The sequence below is a fragment of the Anopheles funestus genome, chromosome 2RL (assembly GCF_943734845.2).
Source record: "Anopheles funestus chromosome 2RL, idAnoFuneDA-416_04, whole genome shotgun sequence".
In the NCBI taxonomy this organism is placed as follows: domain Eukaryota; kingdom Metazoa; phylum Arthropoda; class Insecta; order Diptera; family Culicidae; genus Anopheles; species Anopheles funestus.
In genome coordinates this window covers 64,089,814-64,100,656 of record NC_064598.1, presented here as the reverse complement: position 1 = coordinate 64,100,656, position 10,843 = coordinate 64,089,814, and the positions used below count along the sequence as shown (strand labels likewise).

The following is a 10,843-nucleotide window of genomic DNA, read 5'->3' as shown; positions in this document are numbered from 1 at the left end:
AAATGATGTCAAATATCCTGTACGCGCAGGCACTGCGATTCTATGCAGTACATGCTCGTGTTTTTGTCTTCCTTTTGTGCTTCTTGCTGGCGTCCTTCGCCGTTCGCTCACCCCATTCGTACATGCAGTGAAGGATTGTGTCTTCTTCTTCTTGTGGGTTTTGCCCGCATTGTATGCGCTGTATTCCTATGTGCAGCGAAGGATCGTGTATTCGTCATCCTCTTCGGCATCATTAGTACGTGGAACCATAGATCGCTGCTTGAACCTACACGCACACAACGACAGAAATACGGAGAGCGCGCTCTGCAATGGAATGCTAGGAATGGTCAGTTTCTCTTTTTTGCCCTATGCTAGCACCTAGGAAATGGTCCGAAGATGTCTTCCTTCGGACCATTTTTTAGATGGCTCTTCGGACCATTTCCCCCTTCATTTTTTGGCCCGTTTCTCACGCTCTCTGCACACCGGGCGATGTCGAGTTCGAAATGTTCGAAAACAATTTCGAAATGCCTTCTACCGATAAACGTCAAACAAAAGTGTCAAGTTTGTTGTGATTTTGCTACCCATGCTGAAGAACCCAGAATTGTTCACTAAAAATTCTACAGTTCTTCTGCATTAATCGGATTTTAGCGATTTGTTTCAAGATAAAGTTTGCTTGCAGTGCTTGCAATGTCAGTTACCCAACGCGTACAGGTAAAACCATACCAAGTTTTGTACAAAATGTGCAATTCCACGCTCGGTGCCGGCGTGTTATGAAATCAACATACTGCTGTTGATCATTTTTCATCGTTCTTTTTTTCTAGCAATGGGCTACATTCGCCAGAACATGGCACATATTCGATTGCACATGGCAAAACCCATTTGAAGCGGCATCTTTGATAAGAAAACACTTGATGGGTTTGCATAAACCAATTTACCACCCTATGAGTGAGTGTTACTAATGGATTAGAAACAACACACGGTGGTTTCGATTGTTAACTCTAAAATGCTACTTCCCTACTTTTTAGATGATTGTGGAGACCACGTAGTGGTAATCAACACGGCCGAAATCGCACTTCCTGGTGATGAGTGGAAAAAACGCGCCTACTTCCACCATACAGGGTATGCGGGCGGAGCAAGCTGGACACTGGCATGGCAACTGCACGACAAAGATCCAACCATGGTAATGATAACGAATTACGCTTGCTCTGACATAAAAAAATGAACACAGTTTTTTCCACATTAAAGATTATGAAGAAAGCAGTCTACCGTGCCATGAAAGGAAATCTACAGCGCCGACACACGATGCAAAGGCTTCATCTGTTTAAGGGTGATGAAGTGCCGAAGGAGATGCTTGACAATGTAACCAACCAAATACGCCAACCGCGGCGTGTTCCAGAACGTTTGGATCACATCGACCCGGACATGGTTCGTAATTTCCCCAAAATTATGGACTACCCCAAGGATTACATTCTGCGATAAGTGGCGCATTTGCTAGTTTAGTCCAGTTGCTTGCATTAGTTTTCCCCACGTGGTTAGCAATAAATTAAAAACGTCCGTATGTATAATAGTGATCCTGAGTTTTTATTTGTACTTTCAATTTGATAGTCCGACTCAGTAAGACGTCAGCTATCGCATCATTCTTCTAAAAAATGCTAGCAAAGCTTCAGATGCACGAGTCCCGGGAAGGGTTTGCTCTTGCTTCGTCATGTGGCGTAGCATTTCGTAGAATTTTAGATGCGCCCACTGCCGCATTCCCAAGCGACCATTCTTTGTGGCATTACTTCAACGCCTTGAGAACGTCATCTAGGATGCTCTTTACTTCCGGGAATTTTTCTTTCCTCGGTGGTCCCTTAGACACTCCCGACCAAACAAGCGTTTTCTCATCATCCATCGACTTGGCGACAGAAACCTCGAAAGCACCTCGGCGCGGTTTACCATTCTCGTTCAACACCAGCTGAAAGCTGTGGTCCGGCGCAAGCTCGCATAGTTCCGAGTGGACCTCGGCTGCCTTGCGCTTGAACACGGATCATGATTTGCAGTGTTCTATAAACACGTAAGCTCCTGCATCCTTGGAACCTTCTTGTGCTTCGTTCGAGTTTTTAGAAGCCTTCTCTTCTGGCTTCGACTTTTTAGCCGCAGTCTGAAAATTCCGATGAGATTAAACAGGTTTAATTTCAATATAAAACGAATCATTGTCGCACTTACCTCGTTGGACTTCGCTGCAGCAGCACGTTTACGCCGCGGAGCCATCGTTTCAGCGTCCTCGTATGTTCAGGAACAGCAGATCCTTTCTACGCAGTATTCCGTGGTTGCTGCGTGCTTGTTGCTCACTCAAGGCTATACGCACATATGTAAATAGCAGCCTGCTTTGCTTCTTTGGCGCGAACGAGCATAAATCAAGTGATATGTTTGACAGATGGCTGGCAGCACTGTTTGATGCAGAAAATAAATGGCGCGCAAACAATAACGGCGGAATAACAACTCTGCCTGCAATACGAAACGCTTAATTACAATTAAAATTGCAAAGAGTTAAAACAAATCCATTTAACCATGCAGTCGTTGTAAATTGCATAAGCAAAACTAGTTTTTAATTCAAACTGTATTCGCTAATGTTTCAACTTGTTATGTCAGCAAATCCTTTTTTACGCAATAAAGCATGCTTTTTTTTGCACTGATTCGCTTGTATCAAGCAGATTATACAGATTTATTAACAGATGAAACGCTTCTCCTAACGTACTGTGTTTCGGCTTACAAAAATAATGTAAATGGCGTAAAATATACATAGATCAGGGAACAATTACAATTACTAGTAACTAAACGTGTACTTGATTGATACCATGCGTTGTTCTTGGATTTCCTTAACGTCATGGGATAGAAACAGGTGTGATATGCAGTCTTCAGGTAGAGTTGGGTCTGTAGTTTGAGGAGTCTCTCGATGGGGTGTTTCGTTTTTTGTTTACATATATGACCGCTGTTGACTATCGTTTGTTTACAAGAGATGCAATCGCAATACAATCTGCGCCCATAGGATCGTGCTGTGATCGAAACTATCATCTTCCTTCTCTTTATTGTTCGCTGGCCATTGGTTGCAGCACACTTCTCGTTAGAATGCCACCTGAAACAACGCAACAAAAAATCATCAATTAGTCATGCGAAAGTCAAATTGGTTAGGGGAATCTAATTGACCAAAAGATTACAGTACCTGTAATTCCATCATCGCTATCTACCACAATGCCAAGGTACGTTGCGAGCCCTCCAATGACCAGCACCAGAATGAAAATCACAATAAGTAGAGCCTTCTCGCGGGAGGTGAGTTCTCGACGGCATCGACACGACCACGTCCAGTACTGTTCCCGTATAACGCTGCAATCAAAAGGGATAGCATTTTAGGATCAATTATCACGCACAAACAAAGCAGGTGACTCATCAATGCTGTTACGGACAGCTTGGAACATATCTAGACATACAACAACGGATGTCGTGACGGAAAAAAGAAGCTATAAATGAGACTATTAACTAGAGTCCCACCTGCAGGAGGAAATTGATAAGAAGGTGATAGCACACTGTTGGCGAAAAATTGAATTGATAGCTACAGATTTTGTTCGAACAAATGATTGATGTATGCGGTATGATTCATCAAACCAAGTATAGAAAGAGATCGCAAAAATAGCAGTATCTCAGATTAATCCTCTCACCAGTAGTAATCCGTCGATTGGTAATCGAAATCCGATTGGTTGTTGTTAACGATACAACAATTGGCATCCGTTTCTATGTTCTGTTTTTAAAGACAACGCATGAACAAATTTCAATCAACGAAACGTGTTAAATCGTTATTCATCTCAACGGAGAATACACTTTTCAAGACCATCGCAAACGCTCTTCAACTTTTCACGTAATATCCAAAGTTTCGCATGTTCCGCATCGATGACATTCACTTTATCCTCTTATCGGACCCGTTATGTTATCACCATTGCTCTAGCGCTATTTTACACATGTACCTATCCTGCACACCACATATCCGATTAGGCGTGGAAGGAATTCCACCACACAAAAACACAAAGCACATTCCCCTGTGATCAACAGTACAAGTAGTCCGCTTTGTACGCAGTTAAAATGCGTGTACCACTTTACCTTTACCATGGATTGCTTAGATCTTGCACTTACACCATCCGTTTAAGAAATTCGATATGACACACACCCTTCCCTCGATCGTGCCACTCACCTGGGTTGTGTGCTGGACATGTTTATCACAGTGGCTCCGGAATCGTTGGTGAAGGCAGGATTGACCACGCCATCACTGGCACCGGTACCGCGCATTGATCGTCCCGGTCGCTCTGGTAGCTCGTAATCTGTCTGCAGCTGGCCCTGCTCAATAAAGTACACCTTACTGCTGCGTTCCGGCTTAATGGTCCCGTTGCCTGAATCATCCCGGCTATCGTTTCCGTTCAGTGTTGCGGCTGCGCTGGCCAACGTTGGGTAGGTGCGGTTAGCGATGATCGGACTCTGGAACGGTGTGCTGTAAGCCGACGGAGGACTGCCCAAATTCAGCGGCAACTTTGATCGAACCGTCGCATACTGCGACTGTTCGCTAAGGTTCGATTCCGAGCGTGACGGTGCACCCTTACGCCGATCGGGTGTTTCATCCGTTTCGTTCGATGCACCATTTTCCGGCGATTGTTCGTTATTTCCCTGATTGCTGATGAATGAAAACGAGAGGCTGTTGCGAATAAATTGCATCACCCCCAATGACTTTTGGGGATAGTGATCCCTAGTGTTTTCCTCCGATGTGTGTATTTGTATACTTTTCTATCGCCAAACCTTCATGAACACTGTGTGATGCTGATCGCAATATTTTTTGTTGCAATGTTCCTCGGCCTCGCGTTTCAACTTCCGACAACTGACCTGAAGAACGACAGAAACGTTACAACACTGAACATGTGAATCGAAACGTGCGTATTGTGATGGTCGGAGTCAGTTTATGGTTGTTACAAAAACGCGCGTACTACAATATCGCTGCGGCAGTGGCTTCCCGATAACGACGATTTCCTTATTCGGGTTTCACGGCAGGGTGCATGATAAGATACAGATAATCAACACCCGATTGTCACCCGGAACCCGGCGGCGCACGCCGACAGGGAGACGGAATGATTGAGGGGAAAAATGACAGTACGTTTTATATTTTAATACCTTCCACCGTACACCGGCTACAAATCGCTTAGCCTTCACGCGATGCGTGTTATTAAAAAAAGGCTCGAATCATCTAGCCTCAAACACCTCAGGCCTCAAACGCATCGCGATTAACAAAACGAAATGTGGAGCAAGTTCTTTGCTGCATGGAGCAAACAGTCAACACACCAAACAACAATGGTTACGCACACTAAAGAGGGCGCAAGACGAAACAAATCTTATCACAGGCGACATCCACCTCCCATCCAGGCTGGTCCTATGGATGAGTGTGAGTACAATCCACATTTGCACAAACTGCAATAGGCGAAATTCTGTTTCACATTTAACACCACCAACGATTAAGCGTAATCCATCGTTCACTTCCGCTAGGCGGATTAGCGCCGGTGAAACAGTGCACAATATGTTGGGCAAGAGCGAATGGTTCATGCGCACTAACTCACGACCACGTACTTAAGCCTATCATTACACGAGCAGTCCGATCGTGGAGCTTGAGCGGTGATTGACCATAACACCGCGTGTAGCAGCGCCACCGAGCAACAGAGATAATCGATCCGAAAGCAACTCCGCGCACTGCAGCAATAAGCTACATCCCGAACAGACACCATGCTCCTGCACAAGGGATGTGCATATACACTGGAAAAAAAATATTGCTCTTATCGCAGGTCGGTGGTCTTTTAACATTTACAACGACGACGATGCCGCGACAATCCTCCGAGTGTGTGTTTTAGCTACCAGTTCAAGCTGGTAGGCCAGTTCGCTGCTAAATGAAGCACCTCTGGGTGGTAGTTTATGGCTAAAATAACTCGCTTTGCCGCTTTAGCAAATGTTTGTTCAGTCGTAATGCAGCCGTTACATACCATCACACCCCCTACTATCTTCCAGAAGGTCGAGGACGAAATCATAAGAACACTTACAACAAGCTGTCTAGTGGAGTCCGACTGCCAGACAGCTAGGTGTGCTCTCCATTCGGTTTGCGGTACAATTCGCCGGTCGTATAAATGGTATGACTTCCGTCCTTTCGATGTTCAAACTGGTCAACTGACGAACATCAGGAGGTATCTTTCTGTTCTCTGTACTGCCTCGTTACGCTGTCACAGTAACACTAGACGAATTACTGCGGGATATACAAGCAAACGGAAAGAATTGGGTACTGGATGTAGGCTCCTTATCGCAAGGCGTCATACGTTTATTTATTTCTACCCTCTGTTCAGTTTTTGGCACAGACGTTTATCCGCTGATTATTACGTATTTGGTCAAAACTGGAAAATACATAAAATCCTTATTCATCGTGAATGGCAAAAAAATTAGAGTGGGGAGTGTAGTTTTACCAATTTGTATTTCGATTGCATGGTGTTATCAGCAAGCAATTCGAGCTGATTTTATAGTATCAATTCGGTACATTATCGGATTGGGATTTTTTGGGATTGCTGCATGTAATGTTATGCTACTAAATCGGTCAGTTTATCAAAAATTGTTAGCAATTGTAACATTCAAAAAGGAACTTATCCTAACATATCGTTCTAAGCTTATTACTTAACACTACCTTATCATCTTTGCGTTGCGTGTTTATGTGAGATAAACAAAAGAAATGATGTGCTTTTGCAGGTTTTTCACACCGGCATTTTGCATCGCTTATGGACCCTACATTAACACCGAATCAATGAATCTAATCCACCCTGCCCTGCGCTAATTGCACTAACTATCATCCTTGTTCACATTAGCCAATAATTGTTTGTGGCTTTTCTCACCCCGGGGTTTCCGTTATCTTTACTGCAGGACGAGGGTAAATTACATGTGACACGATGTCGTGTACATCACGCTGTTGAACCGATAGATACGCGAATGTCCCGGGCGCATCGCGTAGATAATGTTTATTGTGTGTGTGTGACGAGTGGATGTGGGGTATTTAATGGGAGTTGTTTGATAAGTTGAAAAAATGCATTTACGCGCTCTTCAAAATTCCGACCGTGTACTTGAGATGCGTATGAAGGTATCTGTAAGTGCAAATAGCACAGCGACACACCGGTACCTCAAAACCATGTGATGGAAGAACTATTCATCTACAAGAGATATCACATGTTAAAAGCTATGATTGTACATATAATTTAACATAAGTTAAGCAACAAAATACACTAAACTCGAACTAGACCTGTTTTAAAATAGAATGAATTGTAAGAAAAACTCTATTTAAATGTATCATTTATTATAATACTGGATACTTGTATAGACGGTCATAATTTTATCTCATTATCTTCAGTGGTAAGGAAACACGCACTCCAAGATAGAAAGGAAAAAAAATACCTTATCTAAAAATGGTAAAATACCATCCCATGTTAAAAAGAAATCAAGAATTAACATTACCTAGAACGATCCATTTAGTTCATCGAACAAGCTATCCAACTCTATGTTATCTCCGCTGAAACTTTCAACGGTAGACTTATTTTCGGACGGTGTCTCGTAGAAGTTTGCTGCCTGTTCCACACTTATCGTGCTCATCTCACTTTCCTGCGAATCGATCAGACCCAACCGCTTACCAACGATAACTGTCTTCCAGAACTCTTCCTTGCGGCGAGTTAGAAGCATTTTCTTAAACTCAGCCATCCACTCATTGTACCGATATGGGCCAAGGTGTTGCGCTTCGCTACGGTACACAATCAGCGCTGTAACTACTTTATCATCTGGTGCTCGCATCGATGTAAACAACAATTCGAATAGTACGTTCTGTAGTTGGGTAGCTACGGTGGCAAATCTTTCTCCCCTGCGCAGTAGAAGAACGAAATCTTCCGCAGGTGTGACGGTACCCACGGAAACAACCATTCTACGCTCGGCATCATCATCGTCCATGAGAACGCCGCTGTCTATGGTTGAGATGCTGGAAGTAGCATCATCTGCCAGTTTTATCTTTGCCATTCGTTGAAGCCATTCGGTGCGGGTGTTTTGTGTGATTTCTTTCAATTCAAACTGTCTCTTTACTTCGTCAAGGGCTGGTTTTGCACGATTTGCCACCTTCTTCGGCACTTCGATTAATTCCTGTAATGTGCTGTCCATAACCGCTGGCAGGGGTTTTTTGGGATGGAGTGCACGATGAGCTACCGCTCGATAAACGTTCTGAAGCGATGGGTTGAACGTGTTATGCATGGCAAACGCTTCACGAGACTCCCCGTTAGAATCCTCGATCGCATCCATTAAATTCATACTTTCGATTAACTTCTCGACCGCATCATACTGTTCGTCTGTTGGCATTGGTTTAGATTTCAGCAGTGGAGGAAACTTCAAACAGCACATCTCATCTGAAAACATACAAAGATACACCATTTAGAAATCACAACAATTAGCAGCAAGGTGTTGTATAGGTAGGATGATCTTACCCTTAAATATAAGTTCCATCATTATGAGACACGGAATTTCGTTTCTATACGTTGGTACTAAGGCATTCAGCCTTGGCCTGTTGTCTTTGCGATACACCTTGGTGGCGATCATGATAACTTTCAGTTCATACATTGCTTTAACCAATGCGGACAGCTTGTGGTTCGAGGCGGTACAACCTTTTTTTGCCACAACAACAAGCGATCCCTTGGCGCTCAAATGTTCCTCGAGTATATTGCTGGAAGCGGTAAACCCTAAACAGGCTAGTCGCGAATCACCCGACCTGTACTCAATGTCGATCGTATTGTCGTATGGCACTGCCGTCGAACCGTACATATATCCCATAATGATGTCTTGCATAGAAATTTCGATTGGTTTATCGTTCAACAAGTATTGTGTTTTCATTTCCACTTTCGAGCTGCCACTGCTGGTGGGATCGCTGACGCTATCCACTTTGAACGATCCCAATCCTTTCTGTTGAACGATCATAACATACGCCGAAATGGACAATTTTACTTTCGTGCCGATGCTCAGTAAAGAGTTCCACGGTGTAGGCCGTACCACTTTTGGGTCAAAGAAAGTTAACATTCGTTCTGCCCAGTTTATATTCGACACGGTTCCGTTTGTATCATCTAATACTTTCTTTAGCGTTCGCTCGTTTAGCGATCGTGCATCGGATTTACTTGCATTCTCATCGAAAGTACCAGACGTGGTGAAGATCGATGCGATAAATGCTGCCGGATGTAGTACATAATTGGTAATGACATGCAGTACACATTCCATGCTACGAAAACCATCCATCACGCTCTCTAGCTGATCCTGCGTGACATGAGAGCTTGTAAAAAAGGGAGAAATTAAAATGATACTATACTCGGTGCACTTTTTGCCCTGTGCACCGTTTCGCAGAAAGTTTAACGCTACTATCAACGCGTCAAACCAGCATGCTTCCACATCCGTTTGTGCTACTTGATCCAGCAGTATTCTTAATGTTGGCCAATTTGCTTGTTTCAATTCAAAAGCTTCAGTAATGTGTTCGTATCTGCCTAGTTCGACATTGAGTTGATTGTTGGTTTCAGTTGTTCCTAGTAGCACGATACCGACATGGTCGTTTGGAGCGCTGAAAATCTATTATAGTTTTCGGTAGACATTAGTGTCCTACTTTAACATTGATCAATTGATGCTTACCAATCGCTGTATGATAAGGGATGCACAAGCTTTTGACTTTTGAAAGAAGGATTGCTTATCGATCCCGGTAGCCATCGCCGTGGTGAGACCTACGTCTAGAACAATCATATGCGCTTTCTGAAATGTAAAACGTAACACAACACATGATCATCTTCAAACGTTTATTCATAACCTGGTCGCTGTATACTATTATATTTTTTATTATCACTTAATTAATGTAATTTCTTTTATAAAATACTATTTTACCTACCCCAGTTGCGCGAGCCATCGTGTTAATGCTGAATTGCACTCTTCTTGATTCAACGTTGCGTTCTACCGTTCGACGCAAATTCACAATGGGATATCGTGCACGTTTGAAATGTCGCGGTTACTTCCTAAAAATGAATCAACTAGTGAAACCGTTTGTTCTTTACAGAGGTGTTGATCCGGTTGAACTTGTACTTCGCCTGGAATACACTTGAATGTACGGCTTGATCCGGTATTTACAACTTCGTACATGAATTCACATGTATCCTGTGGTTTGTGTACACAAACAGCTGTTCGTTATTTGACATTTAAAAATACATGCTCCAGGTTTATATATAGTGTAGTTCAGAAATCGAACAATCGAACAGTTCGTTTTCTCGACACATTATAACCCGTTATTGTATTGTTGGCATGTAAGCTAAGGCAGCGCGCTGTCACTTCTCGAACAAGACAAACCAGACAAAACCACAAGAACAAATCCAAGCAATCATATGGAGGTGCTCTGTCAACCTGTATAGAACAAACCAGACAAACACGACGTAGAACAAAACACTTTGATTTTGTCTTGCATGTCTGTGTCACACCTTGAAACTCTCTATACCTTGTCAAATTTTACCGAAGCGGCTTGTGTGCTGGATTGCTTTGTTAATAGTTATTGTTGAACAGGGAATTTCAGATATTTAGCATACATAAACTCACCGAAATTGGAATAAAACGAGGTAAGATTGCTTAGCAACAGTACTAGGCATTGAAATTGTTGATGGAGTGACAGTTCTGCGCGACAATTGGCAGAGCACCTTTCGAACAGTGTCGTGTTTGTCTGGTTTGTTTGGCTGTTCACAGCGCGCTGCCTAAGTAGAATACTTAATGTATTATGAAG

At 43.2% G+C, this 10,843-nt stretch overlaps 4 protein-coding genes across 9 annotated transcripts; 1 reads left to right on the top strand and 3 right to left on the bottom strand.

Annotated features, from left to right (window-relative positions):
• The first annotated feature begins 520 nt into the window (after nucleotides 1–520).
• On the top strand, nucleotides 521–1,550 carry LOC125763839 (39S ribosomal protein L13, mitochondrial). The gene is made up of 4 exons (XM_049427408.1): nucleotides 521–690; nucleotides 801–924; nucleotides 1,005–1,159; nucleotides 1,225–1,550. The coding sequence occupies exons 1-4, from the start codon at nucleotides 667–669 to the stop codon at nucleotides 1,456–1,458; spliced, it is 537 nt and encodes a 178-aa protein (XP_049283365.1). The 5' UTR covers nucleotides 521–666; the 3' UTR covers nucleotides 1,459–1,550.
• On the bottom strand, nucleotides 1,538–2,497 carry LOC125763840 (selenoprotein H-like). The gene is made up of 2 exons (XM_049427409.1): nucleotides 2,185–2,497; nucleotides 1,538–2,119 (listed from the first exon to the last, which is right to left on the bottom strand). Exons 1-2 carry the CDS (start codon nucleotides 2,227–2,229, stop codon nucleotides 1,757–1,759), a joined length of 408 nt encoding a protein of 135 aa, XP_049283366.1. The 5' UTR covers nucleotides 2,230–2,497; the 3' UTR covers nucleotides 1,538–1,756.
• Nucleotides 2,498–2,656: 159 nt separating this feature from the next.
• LOC125763838 (uncharacterized) lies at nucleotides 2,657–4,723 on the bottom strand. The gene is made up of 3 exons (XM_049427406.1): nucleotides 4,202–4,723; nucleotides 3,182–3,342; nucleotides 2,657–3,094 (listed from the first exon to the last, which is right to left on the bottom strand). Exons 1-3 carry the CDS (start codon nucleotides 4,714–4,716, stop codon nucleotides 3,045–3,047), a joined length of 726 nt encoding a protein of 241 aa, XP_049283363.1. The 5' UTR covers nucleotides 4,717–4,723; the 3' UTR covers nucleotides 2,657–3,044.
• Nucleotides 4,724–4,751: 28 nt separating this feature from the next.
• Nucleotides 4,752–10,380, bottom strand: LOC125763834 (X-ray repair cross-complementing protein 5-like). 6 transcript variants are annotated; one of them, XR_007418409.1, is made up of 7 exons: nucleotides 9,968–10,380; nucleotides 9,718–9,834; nucleotides 8,535–9,657; nucleotides 7,528–8,456; nucleotides 6,351–6,425; nucleotides 6,081–6,280; nucleotides 4,752–4,881 (listed from the first exon to the last, which is right to left on the bottom strand). XR_007418409.1 is itself a non-coding variant. In XM_049427403.1 (5 exons), exons 1-4 carry the CDS (start codon nucleotides 9,983–9,985, stop codon nucleotides 7,528–7,530), a joined length of 2,187 nt encoding a protein of 728 aa, XP_049283360.1. In that variant the 5' UTR covers nucleotides 9,986–10,380; the 3' UTR covers nucleotides 6,315–6,425. The 6 variants fall into 6 exon arrangements, 3 of the variants coding, with proteins under 3 accessions (XP_049283360.1, XP_049283359.1, XP_049283358.1); XR_007418408.1 differs by lacking the exon at nucleotides 6,351–6,425; XR_007418407.1 differs by lacking the exons at nucleotides 4,752–4,881; nucleotides 6,081–6,280 and having other exon boundaries at nucleotides 6,315–6,425; nucleotides 6,495–8,456.
• Nucleotides 10,381–10,843: the final 463 nt, after the last annotated feature.